Raw genomic sequence first — 13,249 nt, 5'->3', positions numbered from 1 at the left:
TGTAAGGCAACATGAGTTTGAGCAAGGCCTGACAGTGGGTGCCAGGGAGATTCCAATTTCCAAGTTTTGCAAGCATTTAACATTCCTCCATCCACATTGTCACAATGTGTACTGGCAAAACATTACCACCCACAGCGAACAGCACAGAGACCACCCACGGGTGCTTAATGATCACGACCAGTGGCGTCTGGTGCGAACAGAGAAGTGACTCTGACAGTAATCACATCAACATTCCACGCAGGATGCCTCACATGCATATATACCTGGTCTGGGCAGCTTCCATTATGGGATATGGGAGCAGAAGACCCACCAGAGTGCCTCTGTTAAAACCACAACACCGGACACAGCACCGCATCTGGACTCATGAGGTTGCAAACTGGATAATAAAAGCCTGATGGCAACATGGCCTGATGAGTCACTGTACCAATTGTTTCTGGCTGATGGTAGGATTTGTGTGTGTCGCAGACCCCATGTAGTAAATTCCATCAGGATAATTCCCACGAATAGTGTGGCCTGCACATTTGTCTATCATGAGTCCAATCTAGCTTTTTATGGGATGTGATAGAGGGGTCCATTCACACCCGAGATCCTGCTCCTACAAATGCCATGGAGCTATAAGTGGCAGCACAGCTCTACATCCCTCCAGACGTCTTCTATCCACTTGTGGAATCGATGCCATGTTAAGCTGCTGCACATCGCCGGACTAGAGGGGGTCCTACATAATACTAGTTGTTAGCCTGTCCCATGGCTTTTGGCATGTCAGTTAATATGCAAAACAAACACAAATGTGGACATTCATAATAAAAAAAAAACTATTAACATATTTAAAACACTTAAAGCTTGTCTACTGCAGCAGAGTAGAATGAAACATCTTACTGGTCTTACTGGTACTACTACCAATCCAAAGCTAGATAAACACAAGCAGCATGATGGCCAGTAGGGAGATAATATTTCAGAAACATGGTCAGCAGTGTCAATGAAGGGTCTTATAATGTGCATTTGCAGTAAGAGCAAATTATCTATTTATTTTAGTGTGAGAAATAAAGGCATTTTACAAAATGTAAGATTTGACAAAACACCGAATACGCTCCTCAAAGGAAAGAGTGCGGGTTTATAATTTGAGCTATGTACAAAATGACATTTTTTTGCTTTGAAAGGAGTAAAAGGGTAACAGAGCAGAGTCAATACCAGAAAACTGAATTACTTCAGGCTTGATCAGAATTCAGTCTGGAAACTGTTATGCAACCTGAATTTAATACTGTGCAAGTAGATAGTCGAAGAAGATGTAGCAGGCATATCAGGCTTTGTACAAATGTAAATCTGAGTGTCATAAAATAATAAAGAAAACACACAAAACATACCCACTCACATTCGGTTACTGATGTTGTTTGAGACATGCTCTGTGATCAGACCAAACAGTGTTAGGCAGAGTGGTTTGCAAACAGACAGTACATAAGAGCTTGAACGCAGAGTACACTGAATACTGCTGCGGTTGTAGCCAAGCCAGTCACACTGTGCATCAGTCACGCTGTGTGCAGAGGTATTCTGAAAGGATCCTCTAAAATGTGCACAAAGTAAGGTGACACTTTATTTGCAGTGGCGCTCCTTAGATGAAATACACACTCAACAGGTTATCAGTAACGTATCAACAACATTTCAGTGGTGAAGCAGCATCGTAATATTTAGTAGACTATCAAAAGCCCTTTACTGAAGACTTCTACTGAATTCTGCTGTTCCGCACTGTATTTGGAGAGTCTAGATTCAGATCTGTAGATGTTCATTAAGAACTGATCACTGATCATCTAACAGGTCTTATACAGACCATCACAACATTTCTCAACCAGCTGTTACAGACCTGCTGCTGATGCCAGTCAGGAACTGGATCTTAACTGGATTAGGCTGAGATTAAGGGGTCAGGGTGTGGATTAGGGTTAGGTTTTGGGTTGAGGTTAAATTTAGGATTACGACTAGGATGAGGGTCAGGATTGAGTTTTGTATTAAGGTTAAGTTTAGGTTTAGGGCCAGGATGAGGGTTAGGATTAGATTTTGGATTGAGGTTGATGTTAGGATTAGGGCCAGAGTTATGGTTAGGTTTTCGGTGAGGCTGGGTTAAGTTTTGAGTTAAGGTTAAGATTGGGATTAGAGCCAGGGTTAGGGTTAGGTTTTCGGTGAGGCTGGGTTACGTTTTGAGTTAAGGTTAAGGTTGGAATTAGAGCCGGGGTTAGGGTTAGGTTTTCGGTGAGGCTGGGTTAAGTTTTGAGTTAAGATTAAGGTTGGGATTAGAGCCGGGGTTAGGGTTAGGTTTTCGGTAAGGCTGGGTTACGTTTTGAGTTGAGGTTGAGGTTAGGATTAAGGCCAGGGTTAGGGTTAGTTTTTGGGTAAGACTTTTTTTTTTTTGCTTAAAGTAACATATTAAGTCTACTTCCTGTCACATTAATAATACATCTACTTAATGTCAGTAAAGCATCAAAAGAACAACTATAAAATATGTACCTCAGTGTATTCAGATACTTCAGTGCTGCTTCTACACTGATGTGTTGTTGATGTGTTACTGATACTCTGATACGTTTCCCTCTACAAAGGACCTTTCAAAATAAAGTGTTGCCCAATGTAAAAGAATACACATATAATACACTTTTTACTTGTTACTTCTTGTTACTTGTTACTCATTTTCTGTAACCAAATCATGGAAATCATGTGTCAGGTGTCAAATGATGGAAATCATGTGTCAGGTTTCCTGGTGCATCTATTCTGTTAGTGTGGTTTACTGGAAAAAATGACAATGCAGCCGAACAAACTCTGACGTGGTTCGACTGAACTGTGAATGCAACATCAATCAAAGATGTCTCAAGAGACTGAACAGAACAAACCATCCTCTCCCCTTTGTAGACCGGCTTAAGTATGTGCCAAAGATTAGCATCTGTTTTTACAAATGGACATGTCTGATCATCTCTGAATCTGAATCGATCGGTATTAAAAGAAGGCAAAGGCACATTCTGTAAATATTCAAATACTCAATATTCACCCACACATTCTTCATACATTAATGAGCCAACTGTTCAATAAGAATAACTCCCTTGAGCCCATACGCTACGCTGACCCTGCCCTCGTCCCAGCAACAGAGGCAGACTGCTTTACTACTCACAATACAAGTACAACAATACAATATTAACCCCGAAAACCTGTTGGTTATTACAGTTATCGCCACCAAATGTATGTCATAAAATCTGTCCAACTATAGTGTTTTAGCTTGAGAAACTTTTGGTCAAATCTTCTGATTTGATGTCTAATTTGATTAAATGTCAATGTGCATGCTAAGCAGCCCGGAACTGAAATTCAACAATGTACCATTTTCTGCTTTGGTCTGGATCAAGACATCTGAACTGCAAGTGCAAACACACCTTAAAAAAGGCAAGATGTTCTGTTCTTCGTTTTTACCACTTTTGATTCCATAAAGAAACTTGAATCTTTACATCAGGTGATGGTTCTTCAGACCAGTAAACAGTTCTTCACACTCACTTATTACAAGTGGTTCTTCGTAGCACCTTTATCTTTAAGAGTTTGGATGAAAGTTAAGATTGGGCGACCAATACCTTGGGTGGCCAGTTACAAAAGCCAGATGTAAACACCTCCGAGACATTTTTAATCGGATTACTAATCTAATCACTTTAACCACATTGGGATGTGGCCAGAGAAATATCTTGTCCACCTTTAAGACAAGTGTAAACGGAATCATCAGGCATGTGGAAATACTGAAGAAAGTAAAAATAGTTACTGTGTATTTTGGCTTCCCTCTCACATGTGTTTTTGTGTGTGCACATGTGCACACCTGTGCTCGTGCTTTACCGATACCTGAACGCAGCATTACACGGTTGCATTTTCTGACAGAGGGAATTATGAGACTGCAAAAACCATCTATTGTTCCACTTAGTTGTTAAACCCCCGCCATTCCTCAAAACTGTTCACAATTTTCACGAGAACCTGATGTTTACAGGAAGTAAACATAAATGATGTACACACTGGTGTGTTTGTAATGTGGGAAAGTAAAATCAGATCTTATCTGGTCACACATTTTAATACCAAATCTAAACCAAATACAGTCAAAGGAGACGCATTTTAATACCAGGTGTAAATACATACTATTTAAAATTACTATTTTATATATATTAATTAATATATAAATATATATATTATTATATATAATTTAGAACTAAATAAAAAAAACAAACATTGTGCCTTGTGTAAATTAATTCAGCTCCATCAACAATCGAAGATAGCAATCTCATCCGTTTCACAGAAGGCACTGAGGCAAGGCTATGTTATTTATATATAAAAGAAAGGAATGCCTGACCTCTCCGACCATTCCATTCCACTCTCCGTCTATGTTCTTCCCATGCCTGCCATTGGTCACCAGGTAAAGGTCATAGGTGAAGCCCACTATTTTAGCCAAGCGCTTGAGGACGTCGATGCAGAAGCCTTTGCAGCAGTGCTTCATGGACTGTATTCCTTCCACGGCCACGCTGCTGTGGAAAAAGAAGGAGAAAGACACGGCGGAAGGAGGAAAGAAGGAAGCTTTATTTGGGAGAGAAAGATCAGACAAGGCATAAAGAGAAATGAAAAAAGTGTTAGGCATTCTCAATATCCCCACACAGAACCACAGAATCATGTATCACAGTGAGAATAGGTAGCTGACAATATCAACTGTCCATGTGAAGCAATGACAACACCTCCTATGCCTTCATCTTCCAGCGCTGTGGGTAATGGAAGTAAATGAGAGAAAAATACAAAGACTCACACACAAATTACTGAGTGTGACAAGCCTGTTCCTACTTGTTCCGATCTACTGCCATGATTCCATGCATGCAAACTGAGAAGCTAACAGATTCTCTCTCATATATACTTTGTTTTTCATTTCAAATAAGCTACATTTTGTTACATCTGATAATAGACTTGGAATAAAATAATAGAGCACAGCAGCTTGTCTTGCGCTTTGTGCCTTTGAATTGAGCGAGGTTGTTATTGTAACAGTCTAATGTAGTATGCTGTGGTGGGTTTTCTTTTGGCAAGCTAGCAAAAATTGCACTAAAATTGCACTTGATGTGAAAGGGCATTAAAAGTCTAACATTGTCACCCAGGAGAGGCACGGAGAGGCGAGTGTGTGTAGGTGAAAGTTTGATTTGATCAAAATTAGGAGGAAAAACACAGCATCAAAACAGAAAAGCAAATAGGACACGACCTGAACAAAAACAAGGTTAACAGAAAACAATAAAAGTAAAGCAAATGCCTACCATGGTGTCCAAAGTAGGATCTGTCACTGAAAGCACAGCCTTACTGTCTTTGTCGTATTACAAAGACCATTAAAACTTGGAACTTGTCTTTGATTATTATTGGAGAAACAAACCTGTTAGTGTAGCATGTTAGCAGGCCAGCTCGAACAAAAAGACTACACAGTCATGTTACAGGCAGAGTAACATGAGCTTTCTAGCTAGCTTTCTAATACATAATACTGCCTGGTTAGTTAATGCTAGGCATGAAGACCAAAAGCTGACTGGGTCAGAGTACCTCTAATACAACAAGGCTTGTGGAGCTCCAAGTCAGCAGAAGGGAGTACGTGCAGACAGTGGTCTGAAGAGGGACAAACTGGTTTGAGCACACAAGGGTAATTGATCCTCAAGAGCAATTAAAGCTAGCCTTTCTATTTGCATTTCTTTGAATGAAGGTTATGGGAGGAATATGTCATAGCACAGTGCATTGCAACCTACTTCGCACAGGTATACGAAACCACAGACTCTTATTTTACACTAAATTAACAAATGGTGTAATTTTAACAATATACAAACACATATATATATACATATATATATATATATATGTGTGTGTTTGTATATTGTTAAAATGATAACCCTAGCGTTGGAAGATTCAGGTCCAGATAGTAAAAATCAGTTGCAACAGAGCTGCCTAGGCAGGGGCAGATTTTTACTATCTGGACCTGAATTATCCATCTCTAAATAACCCACACTTCACCAAAACCAACAGATGCCAACTGACTTTTGGCTGTATTTCTCAACATCCATGTTTTTTTTGTTTACAAATATGATCTGGTTCCTCATTTACTCCTTGGAGAAAATGGTCTCTTGATTTGCACTTGAAAGCAGCATCACTAAACACAGGTGGAAACTGAAATGTGTAGGCAGGACTGGGTTGGATAGGAGACATGATAGGGGAGAAGACACAAGCAGGTAAATCCAGGACAGGGGAACATTGACAAACATGATTTCTTTCATATTATATCAAATTATTTCATATTTTCATACAATAAAATCTATTCTAATCAAATAAATCACTTAAGCTATAAAATGTCTTTACTGTCAAATGTTATAGTTGCCAGTGCCAATATGACAACTGACAACTTGTTAACTTGTAAGTGACAATTCTCTTCATGCAGAGATTTTAAACACTGATTCCATTCCAGTCTATCAGTTCTGCTTTCTCATGTACTGTGTGCAGCGGGAACAGATTTTAACCATACATAAAAAGGGTTTTCAAGGCACGTTTTTAAGAACGTACTTGAGAAGGCAAACCTGGCGTGCTGCCAATGTTAGCGCAGCATTCTCGCTAATTTATGCTAACTACTCTAATTATGTTAACTTGGTATAGAACAACTAAGAAAACTGATTTCTTTGATAAATTAACACATTGTCATTATCACGTTAATTGGAGAAAATATCGCGTGTAGAAGACAATGAGCCCTCATCATCATCTGACACCATACTGCTTAGCTCTGTTAGCTCATTAGCTCATCTAATGAGGTAGCCTCTATTGCTCATCAGACATAAACCAAAAAAACTCTGATAACCTTCATTTGTGGCTGATTTTCTGATTCTGACCATGGCAGTTTCCATCTGTACCTCAAGAAGTCTTCTCAAGAAGTTTCCATCTGTACCTCAAGATGTCTTGGCATAAACGTTTTATAAATAAGACATATTTTGCTTTTCCTTTCAGTACTCAGTCTCTTGAGTGCTATTAGCACCCAAATAGGTTTTGGTGCTCCACAAGAGTGGTGCTTTGTGTCATGAAGAATCAATGCAAATCAATATGAAATAAGCTTTCTGATCAGCTGTGTCCTATAATGAAACATTTCTATCTTGATGGACGTGATCTCTTTGAGGAGGGCAGTGCTCTCGTCCACATTATTTTATGAACATTAAATAATATAAATTATGTGCCATGTCTTACTTTCCATCCCTCCAGTACAGTTTAACTTGCAGAAGCGCACTGAAGCTGTTCTGCTAGCCTGTGGCGGGCCAACACTTTATTAAGACACTTTTAATTCATCACTCATCTGTAGTTCTTTGTACTATCTGACAGGTACCTATGAACAATACAAAAAATAACACCTTAATTTGGCTTTTCTAAACTGTTTTTTACCCTGTCATTTACATCTCTGTGAAGAAAAGGTCATTTCCTGGGTGTTGTTTTGGTTGCTCATGGCCACCGCTCAATTAGAAGGGGCGGGGAAGGTGCTGTGGATGTTCTGCAGTGTTGGACAGTTGAACAATGGCTGCAGCACAGCACAGTATAGTGAGACCTTACCTTTAAGTTTAAATATACATGTATATATATAGTTCCCAGGAGAAAATATTAGATTGCATGTTTAAGGTGGTAGTAACTTTAAATTGCACAAGGTTCAACAGGCTATAAATACCTGCTGTGAGCGACGAGATTCATTGGTGTGGAAAATGGGTTGCAAAGCAGATGTTAATGACTGGGAAAAGAAATTTGGGTGTGCCAAAGGCTCCAGTGTGAAGGAAGTAGCTAAATTGGAAGGTGTATCGAAGCATATGGTCATACAGGTCTACTAGCAGTGGCAAAATTCCCAGTCAATCGGGTCAATTCCCAATCAATTCCCAGACAGGAAATTCTTGTCGTTCTTGTGCAGAACTGAGCAAAGGTCTTTTGCGCGACACCCTCTTCCATATGTTGATGGTATGCATTTCGCTGCGGAGTGTTCTTTCAGAAATTGTTTGGAAAAGACCTACGTAGATGTCTAGAAGCAATTCTTGCCTTGAAGCGAAGTGATTGTCATCCATAAGCTCTGAAACAAACCTCCGTCCCCTGTTCATCAGTGTCCACCTTAAACTTGCAAGGTGACAAAGTTTCTGTCAATGGAGCTTGTATGGATATATCAGTTCTCTAGTAACATTTCAAGCAACATAGGCTTTATTTTGGATCTTCAGCAAATATGTAGACATGAATCGTGTCTCTGAATATTACTGAAACCTGGTAGGCTTTTGCCGATCTGTCCAGTTGGTCAGTTTACCGTAGAGAGCAGAGCATGGTAAAAGGTATGTATGTAAAATGGCAGCCGTGGAAGGTGGAAGTATGAAGACTGGATGAGTGGGAATGCTACATCCGGCAGAAATTCATTCTATACTTTGTATAGTCACTTGTCTTCTTTAGAGGAAACGGCATGTTTTACAGCTTCTTGGATTTTAGTTACAACAACAGTAACACTTATGTAAATGAGTAAGAAAAATGCACTCTTGTTTGCTACGCCTCCTTTCAGAAACTTTACATATTCTGAACCTCTGACCTGGTGTTGAGTGGCAGACGGCACGGCACTGAGTCTCGGATACAGGAGCCTGTTCCTGGGTCCGCCGGCTCCACAATCACAAAAGGCCTCTCCTCCAGGGTGACCACCCGCAGATGCTGGCTGTCATCCAACGGCTTGAGGAAAGGCCCATAGCGGGACCAGGGCGGATAACGCAGACGCAGGACACCATTCTCCCACCAGCCCACCTAAATGATAGCAAATGTCATTGATACATTATTCAAATGCTATTAGTCAGCCTGTCAGCACTAATGTTATTAATGGTGAGGTCAATCTTGTTTTTATGCGTTGTAATCTAGTTTTAGATCAAAAGAGTCTCAACTGCTTTTGATCATTTTAGCATTTGTGGTAAATGACTGTCATCTTCAAACTTAAAGGAATATTCTAGCGGTTTTCAACAGCATCTCTATCTGCCACATATGAACTGCACCCTTTATTAATACGGCCTTTCATTTTAATGTGGATCCCATACTTCGAGAACAACACAGAAATAACTTTATGACATGTAGCTTACAATATGACACAGATACGCTATAAAAATGTCATCCTAAAAGAATGAACTTGTATAAACAATGTAAATGTAACAGATGGTCTTTTTCAGATGGTCTAATTGGTCTTCTCTCAGACTATAATAATAAAAATGACCTTTCAACTGAAATTATTCTTATATATCACTGAAAAGCTTGTACTAGCAAGAGCATAATTACAAATTTATATTTTCTGCAGTTCTTAAGACAGTGTTTAAAATGTTTTTGTTTTTTTTAACATTCAGAACCTCAGGCCTCAGTTTATATAATTCATGTTCAGTGCTACCCATGTTCTGAAGAATATTACAAAGGCTTAATTAATACATTCATATTAATTGGATTTTTGCTTTTGAATTTGCACTACAAAATGCATTTTAAATCAACAGTGCATTGTGTTCTCTCGATTAAACTGTTGCACCCATATGTTATGTGGATTCCTTTCTCTGGAGGTGTTTTCACAATGAAATAAACACTGAAACTCTAACATGAGCCACATGTAGGGGTAGGCGATATGGTAAAATATTATATCACAATATTTAATGATTCTATTTATTGTTATTGCTAACTATCTATCTTAAAGACAATTTCAGGGTACACAATATTTATTGCAATATTTTGTCTTCCGTATAAAAATACATCAGTAGAAGCAGATTTTTAAAAACTGCTATTCAAATATTCAACCACACTGAGTCCCGTGACTTATATTCAAAATTTGCTGCACTTCACCTAATTAAACAGCACTAATTACACTCTCTGTAATAGAATGTGCAGAATTGAAGAAATCTACAATATGCTCAGAAAAGCTCACTGTGTATCACAATAGTAAACTTTCTCATGATTTTGCCCACCCCTGCCACCACATACTAAAGTTTTGCTTTTTAAAAATAACGCCAGTGTATGCAGTATTGATTCATGTAATTTCTTTGCTTCTAGTGCCAGCAGCAATACCAGTGGTAATGTCAGTAACTGGCAAAGATGAATTGGGACATATATATTGCTTTGTATTGTAATGTATTCACCTGCAGTGTCTCGTCTTAAGAATGTAATTGTTGAAAAGGTGAGGCAGAAAAAAAAAGAGTGAATGAATGAATGAATGGACCCATCGATTCTTGCACTTACCTCTTCCCAGCCCCGCCCTGCTGTGTAGGAGATGACATCCACTAGTGGATTGGCCAAATAGCCGTCATCATTAAAGGAGTAGTCTCTTCCAGATAGCGTTATGTTACTGAAGTACCTGAGAGAGGAACAAAATAGGGGTTGGGGGGGGGGGGGGGGGTGAGAGAGAGAGAGAGAGAGAGAGAGGGAGAGAGAGAGGAGATGAGTGAAGGAACAAATTAAGGAGAAGAAGGGTGATAAAGAATGGGAGAGTGGAAGAAGGAAGGACAGAGGGAGAGAGAAAGGATGATAAAGGGAGAGAAAGCAAGAGCAGGCAGAGATAAAGGGAGAGAGAGATAGGAGTTCCATTAGTCACCTTTCCACTCTGGATATTGTGTGTGTTTTGCGCTGAATGCTTCAGGGACCTTTATATAAAACCTCTTGACGGCATTGCCATTGAAAATGAGCGAGGGAGTCTGGCGCGTGCTTGGTGCTCAATGAATATGGACATATGAATGAGTCCACAAATGAAGAATGGAATCGGAGGTAGTGGGAAAGAATGGAATAAATGAATGAATGGAGGCCGGAGGAGAATAATAAATAACCGACAATGCTATGGGAGAAGGTATACACAGGCCTGAATGAGTGGATACATTTAAAGAATGAAGCGATCGCACAAGCAAACAGAGAGGTAAACAGTTGGAAAAGAAGCTGGGAGGCAGAGTGACATGCCCTGGAGGGACGGAGGGATAACTCTGCAGGGTTTTTATCTCTCGTCAGAGACGGAGCGTGCCAGTCATCACGCCGCTGCCTTGTTTTCAATATTCTGCTGTTTAGGGCTCTTAGGATGCCGCTGAGATGTTCTCGTAAGTCGCCATGACAACGGGGCGTCTAAGAGCCGCGCCGAAACGCTAAGAGAGGAGAGGAACTTGGGATGTTGCGGAAGAAAAAGAGAAAAGGGTGAAACTGGCTGTTCTCTACTCCCCACCGCAAACGGGAGCTGCCTCTGTTCGTCTACGATTTGTCATCGTCTTTCTCTGCTTTTTCATCAGCCTGGCTGCGGCCGTTTTGCACGAGACGGCCCCCTTTCACTGGCTCCTTTTTCATTTTTATTTTAGCCCATTATAATATTGGATGCTCTGCCTCCGTTTTAATGAGATTTGTGTCATAAGTCTTGCGGCCCGAGTCTTCGCAAAGAAATTGCACTTGATACGCGATCCATTATTTATGACTCTGTATGAGAGCTTATATTCATTCCACTGTGTAATGGGTAGGACGACTGGTTAAGTAAGCTATTGGTTTAATGCCTGTTTGATGGCACGGGAAACCAGTGGCATGACTGGTGAAAGAAGTAGTGACACTCCTTGCACTTGATACGGTTGGACATGCTGTGAAGATGACAGAGAAGTGAAGAATTGCATTACTGATGTCGCCCATATCCTGTAATCGAGCTATTTAATCACATTCCTTCTATACATGCACTCGCACACACACACACACAGACACACACATAGCGGCAGAGTGTAAAATCGCTGTCTCGTTTCTCCCCATCATTGCCACACATGACTGTTTCAAAGCTAGCCCCTCAATAAAGAGCTTATAGTATGAAATAATTCCTTTGGCCTACATGCATTTCAAATGAGCAGAAACTGAAGACTGTCACAGTGCTTGTAACCCCTCGCTCTCCATCAATCTCTCTCTCCACCTCTTTCCTTCGGTCTCTCTCCCTCTCGCTCTCTCACCTCCTGCAATGTTGTCATAGCGACACAGCCATTGACATTACATGTGTTCTTCTAATGGCGTACAATGTGGGGTGAACAAACAACCTGAAGCGCAGCTCTCTATCAGAATACAGATGTCACTCACGCATTTACCATGGCGCACAGCGAACACACACTCGAAGGAAGCGCAGGAAAGAAAAGGGAGAAGAAAGAGCATAGACAAGAGCCCAAGCAAGAGATGCATTAACATACAAAGGCTCTCGCAGTAAAGCCGAACGAACAGAGGAAAACCAAGAGATTCAGAGAGGAGACACAAAAGCGGATGAGCAGCTAGAGAGCCGGCAAATACTGTAAAGCGAGGGAAGAGAAGATAAGAGATTGTGAGGAGATACAGTCTAGCAGCAGAGGATATGAGGAAATAAAGATACTGACTGGCAGTATGAGACCTGCTCAGTTAAGCAGGGTAGACGCGAGCGCTACAGCTGGCATCCAGCTTTGAGTACAGGCTGTACCATGTGTCACGCGTGAATGGCAGTTGGTGTGAGCATAATTACTAATATAGTTACTAATAATAGTTTATTTCCTTTCTGCGGAGGAAAAGAAAATAGACAATCCTGCTTTTTCCCCCTAATCCTCTTAATAAGTTAGGCAATCCCTAAATGCTGTCATCACACAAATACTTAGAGGTTTTAAGGCCTTCTGAAAAATAGAGACTAAAGAGAGAACTGAAATTGATACTCATGTTCTCAAAAATGTTTTTTATTTAATAAAATCAGAATTTCCCCAGGTTATCATGGGTAGATTCAGCCAAACTAGCTGATACTTTGGGTAGGTCCTGTGGTTCTTGCTGTTGTATTATTTATGTAATGTTGCGTTTCTGGATTTGTTGTATTTTTGAATTTAAGGTTGCATTTCTGAATTAGAATTTGCCATTGTATTATTTATTTAACGCTGCGTTTCTGAATTTGTTGTATTTTTTAATTTAAGGTTGCATTTCTGAATTTGCTGTTGATTTATTATTTATGTCTTCTGTTGTGTTTCTGAATTGAATGTATTTCTAAACTGATGCTTCTTCATTTGTTTCTGTATTTTGTCATTTACTGTTGTGTTTCTGAATTTGCTTTTGGGCTTTTGAGTTTACTGTTCGTTTTGAACAAATATAAGTATAAGTCTGTTACAGGACATAGTTATTACATTATTTCTATTACATTCAACCAACACTGTAAAAGAGAAACATCACTTTTACTCAGCTTTCAGTATTCTTTTTTTAGTTCACTTCACTTGTGACTATTTTT

General features: G+C 39.9%; 1 protein-coding gene across 3 annotated transcripts in view; it reads right to left on the bottom strand.

Annotated features, from left to right (window-relative positions):
- The window catches only part of grin2da (glutamate receptor, ionotropic, N-methyl D-aspartate 2D, a), a 113,422-nt gene that overhangs the window by 23,876 nt on the left and 76,297 nt on the right, over window positions 1-13,249 (bottom strand). For 2 of the 3 annotated variants that reach the window (XM_072675819.1, XM_072675821.1), the window contains exons 5-7: window positions 10,258-10,372; window positions 8,594-8,799; window positions 4,352-4,523 (exon numbers count right to left, since the gene is read on the bottom strand). In XM_072675819.1, the coding sequence (XP_072531920.1) occupies window positions 4,352-4,523; window positions 8,594-8,799; window positions 10,258-10,372 (493 nt within the window). The remainder of the gene's footprint in view (window positions 1-4,351; window positions 4,524-8,593; window positions 8,800-10,257; window positions 10,373-13,249) is intronic. The other variant, XM_072675820.1, reaches the window with a different exon arrangement.

Source organism: Salminus brasiliensis, chromosome 3, assembly GCF_030463535.1.
Source record: "Salminus brasiliensis chromosome 3, fSalBra1.hap2, whole genome shotgun sequence".
Classification (NCBI taxonomy): domain Eukaryota; kingdom Metazoa; phylum Chordata; class Actinopteri; order Characiformes; family Bryconidae; genus Salminus; species Salminus brasiliensis.
This window is presented reverse-complemented; position numbering and strand designations above follow the sequence as displayed.